Genomic DNA, 15,134 nt, shown 5'->3' on the forward strand with positions numbered 1-15,134 from the left:
TGGAAACAACTTAAGTGCCTCTCAATTAGTCAAATAAATTGATTATATTCTTAGAATACAATGACATTTTTTTTAAACTGATGCAGTTCCATTCATATTGCCATGAGATACCAAGAAATATTTTTAAATAAGAAAAATAAGGTGGAAAAAAAACAAAAAACAATAATAATAATAAAATTTAAAAAAATAATAAAAAAAAAAGAAAGAAGGTGGAAGAAATACATATAGTATGCTACCATTTGTTGAAAAAATATAGCTGCTATATATGCACAGACTATCTAAAAAGATAAATATGCATCAGATAACAGTAATTGCCTCTGGGGTGGGGAGAGATGAGTAAATGAAGTATAGATAGAAAGGAGACAATTTTCACTGTATTCTTTTTTGTATCTTTTGAATTTGTACCATATTTACGTATTATCTATCTGAAATTAAACAATTTACTTTCAGAGCTATATTACAAGTTCAGAAGCTGGTTAAATGTGTTTGCAAAAGGCACATTAGTTTGAATTCTATAAAGTAACTTCTCTAGGAATTTTATAATTCAGCAATTTGTGTTGGATGGAAGGTGTACATGTGCCCAAGGTAAGCTGAGGGCTGGTCACCACGGGGAGTGGTGATCCGCTGGGCTGCCATGTCCGATACCTGGACCTGAACATATTTCCTCCAGGAAGCGGGGGCGGCATGTGTACAAACACCATGGGGAAACGCAGTGCCGTGACTCCTGGAAGCAGCCTGCGGATGGTGCTGTCACTGCAGGGCAAACAGATGGCTAAGTACGAACTGCTTTTTAAAAACACAGTGGGCTCTTACGGTTGGCACCACCAACACTCAGCCAGTCAATCAACAGCATTTACTGTGAACTGTGGAGAGAGCACATGGCTGGGCTCTATGGGGACCAGCCAGTAAAGTCGTGTTTCCCATACCTGCCCGGGCATATTAGACCTTCTGAACAGGAATCCTTAAGAGGCGCCTGTGAATCTAAACTCTAACGAGTAGCCCAGCTGTTGCTGTTGTTGTGTTTTTAATGATCTGTTAGGTTTGAAAAACATAATTGTAAGACAGCACAGGGTGAGAAGGGGTGGGAAGGAGAAACAGGAATAAGAAGAAAAATCTACGAGAACATAAGCAACATGAAATACAAGAAGAACTAACTAAACAGTTTCAGCTGTTGGAAGCCATTTATAAAATCTTAATTATCCATAAACACGGAATTTTTTGTTTAAGATGAAAATTTTTGGTTAAATCAGGATTAAGGAAATTCTTTATATGCTGACTTTTTTTTAACATAATAAATATTTTTCAACAGGCCTTTTTTTTCACTTGATAACTGGGTCTTATTATAAGACTCAGTGTTAACTAAACATCACTATTAGTTCATAATAGTGTAGAAACATAACCTGAGGGCAGAATCCTGGTGACCCATGGAACTTAGGCTTTCCTATAATTAGAATCTCTCACAAAATCAAAGAGAGTCAATCAAAGAGATCTTTCCAGCAGAAGGACCCTAGAGTTTAGTTTTCTCTATAGTTAGTTACCCTCCAAAGTTTGAATGATACCATTTACATTTCAGGCAGAGAATCCCAAGAACCTAGTCACATCTATTCATTCTTCTGGATTCTCCAAGCTTTCCTTTACCATGCCAAGGTCACACAGGTGGACAATTACCCGAGGTCCCATAGAACTACCTGCACAGAATGGCGATTTAAATCATGCTTTCAGAGCCCGTTTAAAAAATGGTTACATAGGGAATGCTTTTGCATCTTTTGTAAAACTGCTCTTAAAGACAATCACTATTATCTTGTTCAATAGCCCTTATATAAAGATCTACATGAAAAATTCATCTTATAACTGAATGTCAAGAAATAGAATTGTCTCTCTTAGTTAAGTGTTGTGCTTCCTTTTTTAAAACAGATGAGTTATGTAATCTCTTTCTTTCTCCCTCTTGCTCTCTCTTCTGTTTTCACTTCAGCTGCCAGGAAGTTCATATTTAAATTGCATGTTCCATTGAGGTATTGTTCTTAACCTGTGCTTTGTGATACAATCTCCTTACCCCTGCATTACCTGGCTCTTGCCCTTAGAGGGTTGTTTTTAGTGGCTTTAGTATGACTGAGTCTTTCATTGTGAACAACTGGAATCATTTTGAAAACTGACAGATCGTAAGTTAAAAGTAAAAGAAGAGGTTGGTTTTCCATTGACTGAGGTTTTACTATACAACCAGGAGGTGTATAGAATTTTAAATGATCAAAGTTAAATCAGATTCATTTGGGAAGAAAGATTTCATTTAGAAAAAGCTGAATGCCAAGAATTTCTGTGGAGGTGGAGGTGGGGGGCGGGGGGGTAGGTTATCCTATTACCTCTTAATTATTCAGTGAATTTTGGCCCAATCATGTCAGTGGTGCTCCTGTCATCCTATGAGGCAAGCATGGGGGAGGAATGACTGTCTCCTTTACCCACAGACGGTGCAGTAGGTCCAATCACTTGCCCTAGACTGTGTGGTCAGTCATCACCTGTCCAGCTGAAAGCTGAGTGAAAAACGTGTTTTGTTTTCTTTTTCAAATGCTGGGATTCTTCATCTCCTAACCAGGCATGGAGTTCATGAGGAAATTCACCCTTACTTCTATAGGGACAAAGTGGCAGGTATCCCCAGCTAGATCACCCAGCTCTGACAGAAAATCCTGTTCCTGCCCCACCACGTGTGACCCCAAAAGCTGGAAGCAGGAGAAACAGGAGCTCACAGGCCCAGCACCCCGAGCCCAGCCCACCCTGAGGGGGCTCCCAGGGAGGGCGACCCGGGAGGGTCTCTCCACCCACCGCCTTGGCCGGGGCCGGGGAGCAGGAAGTGTGCTCCCAACCGCCTCGGCGGCGTATTGAGTCTCACAGATTTGTCCCTCAGCACACAGCTTCTTTCTGCACAGCCCACACGGCTAATCCCTGTACTATATTTCTCTCAGTTTTCCCTCCTCCACCCACAGTGCTGCTGACTTCTGTCCACACAGGAGAGACAGAACAGCTGAGGAAACAGCCGAGCGGTGGAAAATTTTTGAAAGTGTTTTGAGCCCACCCAACCTGAGGAGAGCATTCAAAGAAAAACAGGAAAGGGTGAGTAGGAGCTCCCTCAGCCCCCACACACAAGCCAGGGATTGTCACTCCCGCCCACCCCGGAGCCCAACAGGGGCCGACTGCTGGGCTGGAGCCACAGTGCCCACACACCAAAATATGCAAATGTGTTTTCTGTGAGGATGATGGCAGGGGGACAACTGCTCGGCTGTTTCAGACACCACGTCAGGAAGCTCGGGAGCACAACAGGCTCACTGCGTTTAAACACCTCCTCTAAGGGGTCAACCAGCATCTTTGGTCTTAAACTGGAATTTCTAGAGGTCATCATTCTGGGAGAGTGAACGCCAGTCTGAAGATGGATGTGTTTCTGTTCTGGCAACCAAAATTAGACTCCCTAATCTAAAGGGTAATCAATGCCCCCCGTGTGCGTATGTGCAATTTCATATTAGTCATCCTTTTTTCCCCTCTTCATTTCAATTTCTCTTCCTACTCCAGACAAGAGCTTTTAAGGCTGTCTGTCTTTTCAGAGGTGTGAGGGTGAGAAAGATCTAAATTCATTTAGTTTTTAGTTCTGTTTAGTTCTCCATCTTTTCTTTGCTAGAGATTCCAGTCAGTGAGATGACTTGGAGTTGGCAAGGGCAAAAGGAGATGGGCTAATGCCATCATTCACCTTCTCATTCACTCATTAAATAGACCTGTAATGAAGAGCTGCACAGAAAGTTTCCTGTTCTTACCCAGTTTTTTATGGGTTTTTTTGTATGTGTTTTATTTCTACATCTGATTTAGCATAGGGGTTTTGCATAGAATCTAGAATGTATGCAAGGGTTATATAACCAATGGATAAATAAGATCATAAGTGTCCTTCCCTATAAGTGGTCCATGAAAAGGTTTCCAATCTTCCAAGTTAGACTAGTCCTATCTCCTAATTAAGTATCCATTCACTGAAATTAACTCATTCACCATTCTTCTTTATTCTGTTGGCACAATTCACTTTTTTTTTTTCTTATTTTGAATAACATCCTCAAAACTGACCTAAATTTTATTGTTGTTGTTATTATTATGTATTCAGTGCTAATGATATATACCCATTCAGGTAACACATGCGTACTGAGTAGCTACAATATGCCAGATACTGTCCCAAGCACTGAGGCTGCAACTTTACATAATAATCCCTTTATGGAGCCAACAAGTGAGTGGGATCAGACAATCCTTGGCTTGCTGTTCTTTCCAAGACACAAAATAACTTTAATTATGCACTGCTATGCAGAAAACCAAAGTGAAGAATGTGGTTCTAATAAAATGGAAAACTAGGGACGGTTTGCTTTGTTAGCTAGGGGTGATAAAATGTTGAGATTCTTTGTTTATCAGTTCTACTGTCTGACTAGCTGTCTACAGCTGACATCCTAGAGATTGGCAATATAGATGACTGCTAAATAGCTAATGTTTAATAGAGTTTGAACCATCAAACATTGTAAGGAATGTTTCAAAGTTGGTTTTAACCACCAGATGGTCAAAGACACAAGACACATGACCACTCCAAAAGAGTCGAATTTTCTTTCCCTCTTGAACTCTTAAATTGGAGAACCAAAAGAGATACAAATGAGTTTTGCAGCCCTGGGCCTCTGAAATTAAGGATGAATTATTTCATAGTTTGTTGATGCCAACCAGAGATATAAAGCGCTGAGGCTTCTTGTATTTGTGAGGGATCACTCTGATGTGGTGTGTCAGCGATAGACTTATCAAACGAACAGGGTAGTGATTTGTGGCCAACAAAATTGTGCTTGCCTTAAAAACAACCTATTGTGAGATGCATCAGGTATCCAAAGAGCCTGGAGAGTCATCTTTGAGCTGTGGATTGAACATACCATTCCACCTCCTGGCACTGAGGGGTCTTTTAACACCTAACGGGAAAAGAGCTCCATCTCCAACATAGCCCCAAACTATCAACAAGGCTCAGAATGTGGAATTTCCCTTCACTTCTAAACTTGTTGGACTAGGTCCATTCAATAACAAAGGATTCTTGTATTGGTTCATAACTTCTATAAACTTGTGCTTATCCAGTCTCTCAGATGTTCTCCTTTGGCAAGAAAAACTAAGAGAACCCACTGGCAAAGTGTCAAAGGCATAAATGAATGACAAGTCATGTTTTAATAAGCTCAACTTTTGTCTTAATGAAACTGATGGAAGGCTATTTTTTCCCTAGAAATGAAACTGTCATTGATTTCTCTAGCTTTGATGAAGGATTTGTTTGGAATGCATTCTTCATCATTGATATTAAATCAACTTTTTTTGAGAGCCTCAGAATGACCAGAGAAAGGAAAACCATGAACTAAAGGGGTTCTCTCTTTACATCTATGTTTTTCATATGACAAAAGAAACCAAGGGTATACAATAACTCCAAGTTGTTGGGCTGTTAAGGTATGTTAACTCAGTCTGTATAATGACACAAGTTTCAGAAGTAGTAGAAAGAATAAGATGAACCTGATTTGCATCCTGACTCTGAACTCTCACTCCATCATTTAATACCTTGGCCAAATTATTTAACCTCCCTGAGTCTCATTTAATGGAAGTCATGACCTCCCTCCTAGAATTGTCAAGAGAGTTAGATGAGACTTAGCACATAGCCTGACAAGTCGAAGGCCCTCGGTGATGCCATTCTCCTTCCTTCTCCCCTTTCCCTGCTCCCTGTAGCCACACTTAAGAGATGACATCACAGTTCCCTCGGTGAAACAGCTACCAGGTCTCAGGGTTTCCAGACTTCTGCCGATTTAAGAATCCAACTGTGCTGGTATTATTTATGCAAATGCCAGCTGAGTCCCAATGCTATAACAGGGATGAGTCACTCCAAAGCACTCCTTCATGGTCTGGTCTTGCCTTGGAAAGAACTGGGTTTCCTCACTGATGATGGAGAATGATGGGAGAGATTGCCCGGGGACTCAGGCACTTCTGATCAAATGCTCTCACAGCATCAAAAGTTTTTATGCAGAGAATGTCCAGGACTCTCATGAGTGACATTCAACAGTGGTTAGCAGCTTGGACTCTGAAAACTAACAAAACAAGATTTGAGTCCTGATTGCCACTCGCTAACTGCTAGGCTCTCAAAGCATCTGTTAGCTCTCGGAGTGTATGTAAGGATTAAATAAAGCAACATACATAAGGCATTTAGGACAGTGACTTGGTATATAGTAAATGCTTAATAGAAGCCAGTAATAACCTCTCTGTGTGTTTCTGTCTTTGTCTCACTCTGCCTTCCTTCCTCTATTCTTTCTTTCTCTTCCTAAGTCTCTCTGTCTCTGTCTCTCTGTGTGTGGGTTTCTCTCTCTGAGTTAACCACTCAGCTATTTGCTAATCATTGAGTCCTGCCTTCCAGCAACTGGCACATTAACAGAGACGTTTGTTTCTTGTATGTTTACTGTGTTCTCACTTCGGCTGAAATGCCTACATCTCACCCTTATACACTCCACTCAACGTTACTTCATCCTTTGATCATTATTTTGTGAAGCTTATCTTCACATATTTGAAAGAAATGATAATTATTGCTCAGTTGAATGAAACCTCACATCATAGCTAAATAAACAGCTGTGGCTTGATCAGGAAGACAATCAAGAGCTTAAATAACACACTTTATTAAAAAGCTGTCTGATTTCATACCATTATTTCCAAGTTCCATATCCTGCCAAAATAATTTACCTCAGAAAATTACTGATTTTTAAATGTCTCTAGCAAAATATGGATATCAATAATAATCATCTAAATATTCATCATGGAACATCATTCCCTATTGCCACAGATTGGAGGTTAAGAAAACACCACCTCAAAAAAAAAAAAAAGAAAAAAGAAGAATTAAAAAAAAAAAAAAAAAAACACCACCTCAGTAAATAAATTAACATTTACCAAAGACCCACTGGATATACAGACTTTTATTAATAAATTTTAGCTTCATAATTTTTATTGAGAGAACTTTACATTTCTTTTTTCCTGGAAAAAATCACTGGATTTTTCATGCTCTTGAAGAGGCAAGTATGTCTGTGATAATGTAAATGTAATTAGCTCCTTTTTATTACCAATATATTATGGAGACATTCAAATTTACATTATATACAAGCTCACTGTTAGTTTCCTGAGTTAGGTGGTACCTATTCTGTATGACTACTAAAAAAGCACAGAACATATGCATATATCCTGTCTAATGATTCAAGTTAAATATACTTCAAAGAATGTTCTATCTTATTAAAATTCACATACATTTTTCTTATAAGGGAGTCACCATTCTGCATTGTAGCGTGTGCTTTATTACAAACTTAGAGTTCATTGATGAACAGTGACAGAGTTGCAAGTCAAGTCAACAGCTTCATTAGCACAGCAGGGTTTTAGGAAGCGTTTCTCCCTCTGTGACCATAAACTTAGAGGCTGGTCGAGAGCCCTGCGCTGGGCTTCCGGCACACCAGGCTCTTCCCACGGAGAGGGGTCCTTACCTGAGGCCCTCGCCCTCGGGAGCGTGCTGTCTGCAGTACTCCAACGTGTAGGTCTCGGTGGCCTCCGGGCTGGCGGGCCGCCATCGGATGGTGGCTGAGTTCCAACACACAGTACAGTCCTCAGCGCGGATCACAGGGGTGGAGGGGGCTGCGGGGAGAGAGCCAGGGCAGTTGTGGAGCTGTCTATGGCAATTCTGCTTCCCTGGTCGCTGGGCTTGGGGATGATTTTAAATTTTTTTTTTTTAAATATGTCCTGAGTTGAAAACCCAAAAGTATAAAAATATACATAGTGAAAGGTCTCCCTCCCATCTTTGCCTTTCAAACTGCCCAGTTTTCACCCATCCCCAGACAGCTTCTGATAGTAGCTTTCTGTAAATTCTTCTATAAATCCTACCAGGGTTTCTTCATACATATACAAGCAAATAATATGAAGATTTTTGTCCCTTCCTTTACACAAAAGTTAGCTGCCATGATCTTGCCATCAATAGGTACTCAATAAGTTGTTTTAAAAGGCAAAAAGAAGGTGGGAGGGGGGATCGGGATGGGGAACACGTGTAACTCTATGGCTGATTCGTATCAATGTATGACAAAACCCACTGAAATGTTGTGAAGTAATTAGCCTCCAACTAATAAAAAATAAATAAATAAAAAAAATAAATTGAAAAAAAAAGGCAAAAAGAAAGGATAAAACAGAGGGAGTAAGTCATTTCTCCCCCTAAGGCAGTTACAATTATCTTAAATACAATGCAAACTTGGCTTCTGACACAGCTGCTTAAGCCCCTGTGAAAAGATTCCATCATGGGAATGCATTTCCAGCTGAATACCATTGCTGAAAAATCTTTTGGGGGCTCCTAGCACCCATATGAGAGCCTGAGCTTCTTACCTTAGCAAGTATGAACTCTATGTACTAGCCTTTCTTAACTCATGTCCTCTTCTCCTTGTTTTTAAGTCAAAGAAATAATACCAAAATTCTTGTATCCTGCACACTCCCTACTCTTTCTTACCTTGACACCTGTCTCATATGTCTTCTTCAGATGGAATACACTCCTTTAACATATTACTTCCTACTGGTCCTTTAATGATTACATTCAGGCATAAGTTCTAGGAAGCCATTCCTGATCCTGTCCCTGCCCCAGCCAGTCTTGGATATCCTTCTAGAGTGTTCTGGATCACGGCCCTTACCACACATTTTCTATGATTTTTTGTTTTGTATCTCCCCCACTTGAGTATGAGCTTCTTGAGATGAGGAGCCCAGTCTTATTCACTGTTGTAAACCCAGCACTATACAACACCCAGCATGCAACACGTGCTTAACAAATGCTTATTGGTTGATCTTAATAGTCTGTAAAGAACTGAGTATTGCCTCTTAACACCCCCTTAACATCTCCTTTTTGTTGTCCTTGTTTACTGTTGTTTAGTTGGTGAGTCACGTCCGCCTCTGTGACCCCCTTGGACTATAGTCTGCCAGGCTCCTCCGTCCATGGAATTCTCCAGGCAAGAATACGGGAGTGGATTGCCACTTCCTTCTCCAGGGGATCTTCCCAACCCAAGGTTCGAACCCGTGTCTCCTGCATTGGCAGGGAGATTCTTTACCACTGAGCCACCTGGGAAGCCCCTGCCATCTCCTTACCTGTTCTAAAGATTGCCCTTTCGCTGGGCAGGCTACATCCTGTGAAATTCACAGCCATTACCCACACTTGATAGCATCGGTCAGGTTCTAAATCTTCAAAAACACAGTAGCTTTCTTTCACGGTCACTCTGTATTCTTCTACCAAATCTAGCATAAAACACAATCATAAACTCTAAGGTATCTTCCTAAGTTAACTGAAAGCTATAGCTATTGGAAAAATTCAACTACACGTATTTCAGTGGGAAATACAAACTGATAAACTTACAGACATCACTATGTGGTAGATAGCATTTAAGAACATTCAAGCAATAACATTCCAAAAGAGAATGACATAGTATTACTTGTGAACACTTACCAGAACATAATAGCACATTAGTAAGATTCTGAGTTTCATATACCACAATTAAAGTAACTTGTTTTAATAGCAAATACTAAAATTGCATGGAATTTATGTTAATCTCAGTAATCCACTCTCAAGAAAAGTCTTAAGAAGCAATGGCAATATTTTAAAAGAGTACGTAATAAAATAAGGACAATCCCATGTTTCCTAAATGTACAATGTTAAAAAGCATCTTTATAGATTAGTAAACCATTCAGTATGATTTTCAAAGTTTCAAATCTTGATTCCTTATCATGAATTCCAGAATTCTTTCAACTAGAGGTTTCCATAATTGATAGAAATACTTAAACACTGTTGACAGAGCATAAACTATTCTAAGAAATAACTTTGTTCAATCAAGATATTTCCTAAAATTACTTATTTTACTTTCAGTATTTTAGTAGTAAATATTACTCAATAACATTCTGAACACCTGCCCCTTGGGCCAATCTGATTATTCTTACTGAAATTTCTTTCCTTTTAAAAGAACGATTTTCTTTTCTAAATTAGCCTCTGGTGATTCCAAGTATCCTCTCTTATTACTCTAGGATGTCATATCTTCAAAATCCCTCCAGTTAATAAACCCAGATTATTCCCTTTTAAAGTAAATTTAGGAAATCTTCAATTCAGCAGGCTTCTTCAATTGCATCTCTCTTTACCAGTGAGATATATTTCCCTGGATTGTACATTTTGGCTTGAATAATGTCATAAAGACATATATACACTGAAAAACATTTCCCCCATAGCCTAGAACCTGTGGTTCTCAATAGAATTATCCTTTTAGACTAAGTCATTTAGCCTGGTACGCCTTTTAACAAAGCATATAATATATGTCACTGGGGACCTATTACACACAGCATAGCATCACAGTCTAGACCATCAGATTACTGAACTGGCATCAGCAGAGTTCAAGGCATCAGAGAAATGAGACACGGGACAGGTATGTGTTTGGGAGATGATAGGGAAGTTGGGGAGGTGGAGCACTTTATAAAGTGCTCCAGGAAGTAAAGAGCTGTTCAGAGGAGTCTTGGAGAGCCATGAGGTTCTCTGATATACCTGGATATACAGGGAGGTGAAGTGTGGTATAACAAAACAACCACAGAGTCAAGCAAATAGAAACATAAGCTTTGAAGTCTGAAAGATCTTTATTTAAAACCTGTCCTGGTCCCAAGTAATTTTTGTGGTCTTGGGCAAATTATTTAATCTCACATCTGTTTTCTTAATTGCAAATGGGAATAAGAGCACTTTTCTTTCTTTCTTTCTTTTTTTTTTTTTAAGAGCACTTTTCTTGTGCTGTGACAGGTATATGGTAATAGGTTCCCAATAAGATATGAGTTCTTACAGACAAATTTAGCCAACTTTACAATATGCCTATGGTTGCTTTCTTACTTTTTCTAAGTATCACATGACATCCCAAAAGTCTTAAATATTGATTAACAGTGAAATAAGTTATAATTCATTCCTTATTACAAATTGGTTCCTATGCCATGGCAATCTTGTCACATGCTCATCTGATTTCCAGAAATATGGGTCTACCTTAAACAAGCAACAGAGAATGCCAGCACTCCCAACTCTGATCCATCAAAGTGCTTGGCTTCTAGGACTAATGAGAGGTCTTACTGAACAGAGAGATGTTTACAAAAGGCTCAGCTGTAAGACATGCGATCCATTCACCCTCCCAAGCACTTTTACCTCTATCTTCACGTTAATTTGGGACACCAGAAGACTATACCATACAGTCTTTTCATGCCTTGAGAAGTGTGAACTCTGAATTTACCTTTATAGTTTGTTTGCAACTTTTATCAAAGGGGGATCTGAGAAAATGCCAACCATGATATCCAATGCTGCAACTGCACTAAAATTACTGTGGAGGCCCATGTCCTACATACAGCTCATTTCTCCTCTGCAAAGTGCGACACTTTATGCTTGTGTTTTAGACTTCAGTTCTGATCGAAACTTTGTTTTCAACACTTTGGTATGTTACCTCATGCCTGAAAATGAGAATCACTCAATTGCTCTTGTTAACCTGAGAACTCAAAGCCAAATTTGAATTTCAGTTAAAATATTCATGTTGAAAAGTATTCATTCATGAACTTTATTCATGTTAAAGTATTCATCATCAAGATGATATTTATGCATTCTTGTTTTCTTTGGTCCTGATTTCCAACTTTTGCTTATATGTCATTTCATTATATAATTGTTGGTTCATTGTTGCTTTTATAAGTGGCTACAAATGCTTTGCAGAAAGAGTCATAATAGGCATATGTTTAAATAGTACACATTAAGATGTAGAAATGTACATATGCATCTGAATACGTGTTAGTAATCCTACCGGTTACTTCTCGGTCATCTTGTGGCTCCTCCATGCAGTAAACCTGGAATGAGTCAATGACGTCTTCTTTGTTCATGCTCCAGTAAACAGCAATTGTTGTGCTAGTGGCAGAATTTGGTTCCTGAGGTTCTAATCTAGGAGGTTGTGGAACTGGAATATAAGCAAGATTTATTACAACTAATGCTGTTTTATTGATTTCTTTTTCTTTTTACAAAAGTCACCTGTGCTTATTGATAATAACACAAGCAATACAGAAGTACATGGAGGAAAAATGGGAGGGCTATCTTGTTCTCAACAGCCCCCCAAATTCAAGGATATCCCTTGGAAGCAACCACTGTTATTATAGTTATGTGTAACTCTCTCCAAAATGTCTTCTCTGCATGCATACATTTACTATGATACACATAGAAATTAAAAAAAAAAATGGACCTCCCAATGGGATCACTTGATAATATTCTTCTGCAGTCCTGTACTTTGAGTAATAAACTTATACAAGTTAGAGGATGCACCAAATGATTTGGTTTTCCTTCAAAACAAAACCTTGAGTTTGCATTGCTAGTAACCAACATCATATCCTTCTATGTCAATATAGAATCTATATTCAAATAGAGATCGAGGAAACCCTTTTTAGCTATAGTTGCTTTATTATCAAGGCTGCAAAAGACTTGCATGAATAAAATATCAAAATACACTTTCTGAAACTACTACCCCATTTTCCCATATCCAACATGACTATACCTACAATTTTTTTTAATTCTTAAAAAAATGTAAAAATTACATGAGGGAAAAGCACCCTATTAACTGATTCAAATATAAGATTTAGATATCTAGTATAAATCCTAGATAGTATAAATTGTTCTGCGTTTTAAAGGCAACAATATTCTCAAGTGTTTTACTAGAGATTTAAAAAGTTTATAGTTATGCATATTGAACATTCATGTACATACAATGCCATAAATTAAGCTCCTATGAAATTCTTCTCCAAAATTTTTGAGATATAAAAGCATTGAATATAGTTTACCAAATAGAGGAAAAGGTTATTCCCATAGTTGAACAGATGAACTGTTTTAAATTTTATTTTTGTGGTTATTATTTTCCAGTCAACAATTTCCTGAGAGATGAGCTTGCTAAATAATATAGGCTAAATTTTATGTGATTACTTTATTAAAAGTCAACAATGAAGGGAAAGAAAACAAAGGTTAGTTCAACAGGAAAGTGGAAATTAGAAGAAATAAATGGTTCTAAATTTAGAGAATTGGAACAAAAAGAGACACATTGAAAAGATTCAATACAGAGATAAGGAGCTGACGAAATACACAGTTATGAAAAATGAGAAGGAAGACAAGAGAATGGGCAAGTTCATGAGCTTTGGAGGGGAGAGACTGGCCTAAGGTTAAATGCCAGATCCCCTACTTGTAAGCTGTGTTACTTCAGCTTCAGTTCCTCCATCTTTAAAACAGGAAAACAACAATAATACTACTTCCTCCCAGGATTGTTGTAAAAAGCAAGATAATACATATCAAGTGCTTAGCAAAGTACTTGACACATAACCAGGGTTAACATTCAGAAAGCAACATGGCCTTTGCAGGAGCACAGAAAATGGAGGGGAGAAGGCAGGAAGCCCCTGACGATGGGGCTGAAGTAGAGCCCTTCATCTGGTAAAAAAAGAGGGACCACAGGCGTGAGGCATGCCAGGAGGCTGCGTGAGCAGGCAGGAAGCCCACCCGTCAGAGCACCTCCACAAGGGCTGACAGTGCATCAGAGGCTCTTACACTATCTGCGACTTTTCTGTTCGTCTTTCCAGCAGAAAATCAGGATCACACTCTAAAGGGGTCCACCAGGTAAATGTAGTTCAGTAAATTTTCATGTTGCCCTGGTTTATGGAAGAGCCAAGCAGATTGACTACTGTCTATCATCTTTGAAGTAGTGCTGGAGAACGTTTTGAAGAACAAACAATGAAAATGCTCCCTTTTCCTCTATGAATTATACTTTGAGCTTTACGTGCTTTTTTTTTTTTTTTTTTTAATTTTTTTATTAGTTGGAGGCTAATTACTTCACAACATTTCAGTGGATTTTGTCATACATTGATATGAATCAGCCATAGATTTACACTTATTCCCCATCCCGAACCCCCCTCCCACCTCCCTCTCCACCCGATTCCTCTGGGTCTTCCCAGTGCACCAGGCCCGAGCACTTGTCTCATGCATCCCATCTGGGCTGGTGATCTGTTTCACCATAGATAGTATACATGCTGTTCTTTTGAAACATCCCATCCTCACCTTCTCCCACAGAGTTCAAAAGTCTGTTCTGTATTTCTGTGTCTCTTTTTCTGTTTTGCATATAGGGTTATCATTACCATCTTTCTAAATTCCATATATATGTGTTAGTATGCTGTAATGTTCTTTATCTTTCTGGCTTACTTCACTCTGTATAATGGGCTCCAGTTTCATCCATCTCATTAGGACTGATTCAAATGAATTCTTTTTGACGGCTGAGTAATATTCCATGGTGTATATGTACCACAGCTTCCTTATCCATTCATCTGCTGATGGGCATCTAGGTTGCTTCCATGTCCTGGCTATTATAAACAGTGCTGCGATGAACATTGGGGTGCACGTGTCTCTTTCAGATCTAGTTTCCTCAGTGTGTATGCCCAGAAGTGGGATTGCTGGGTCATATGGCAGTTCTATTTCCAGTTTTTTAAGGAATCTCCACACTGTTTTCCATAGTGGCTGTACTAGTTTGCATTCCCACCAACAGTGTAAGAGGGTTCCCTTTTCTCCACACCCTCTCCAGCATTTATTGCTTGTAGACTTTTGGATAGCAGCCATCCTGACTGGCGTGTAATGGTACCTCATTGTGGTTTTGATTTGCATTTCTCTAATAATGAGTGATGTTGAGCATCTTTTCATGTGTTTGTTAGCCATCTGTATGTCTTCTTTGGAGAAATGTCTGTTTAGTTCTTTGGCCCATTTTTTGATTGGGTCATTTATTTTTCTGGAATTGAGCTGCAGGAGTTGCTTGTATATTTTTGAGATTAATCCTTTGTCTGTTTCTTCATTTGCTATTATTTTCTCCCAATCTGACGGCTGTCTTTTCACCTTACTTATAGTTTCCTTTGTAGTGCAAAAGCTTTTAAGTTTCATTAGATCCAATTTGTTTAGTTTTGCTTTTATTTCCAATATTCTGGGAGGTGGGTCATAGAGGATCTTGCTGTGATTTATGTCGGAGAGTGTTTTGCCTATGTTCTCCTCTAGG

At 39.0% G+C, this 15,134-nt stretch overlaps 1 protein-coding gene across 1 annotated transcript in view; it reads right to left on the reverse strand.

Moving 5' to 3' along the window:
• The window catches only part of CMYA5 (cardiomyopathy associated 5), a 106,730-nt gene that overhangs the window by 15,345 nt on the left and 76,251 nt on the right, over positions 1–15,134 (reverse strand). The window contains exons 7-9 of the mRNA XM_043919945.1: positions 11,877–12,026; positions 9,166–9,312; positions 7,536–7,683 (exon numbers count right to left, since the gene is read on the reverse strand). Coding sequence (XP_043775880.1) covers positions 7,536–7,683; positions 9,166–9,312; positions 11,877–12,026 — 445 coding nt within the window. The remainder of the gene's footprint in view (positions 1–7,535; positions 7,684–9,165; positions 9,313–11,876; positions 12,027–15,134) is intronic.

This window comes from Cervus elaphus, chromosome 12 (assembly GCF_910594005.1).
Source record: "Cervus elaphus chromosome 12, mCerEla1.1, whole genome shotgun sequence".
NCBI lineage: Eukaryota > Metazoa > Chordata > Mammalia > Artiodactyla > Cervidae > Cervus > Cervus elaphus.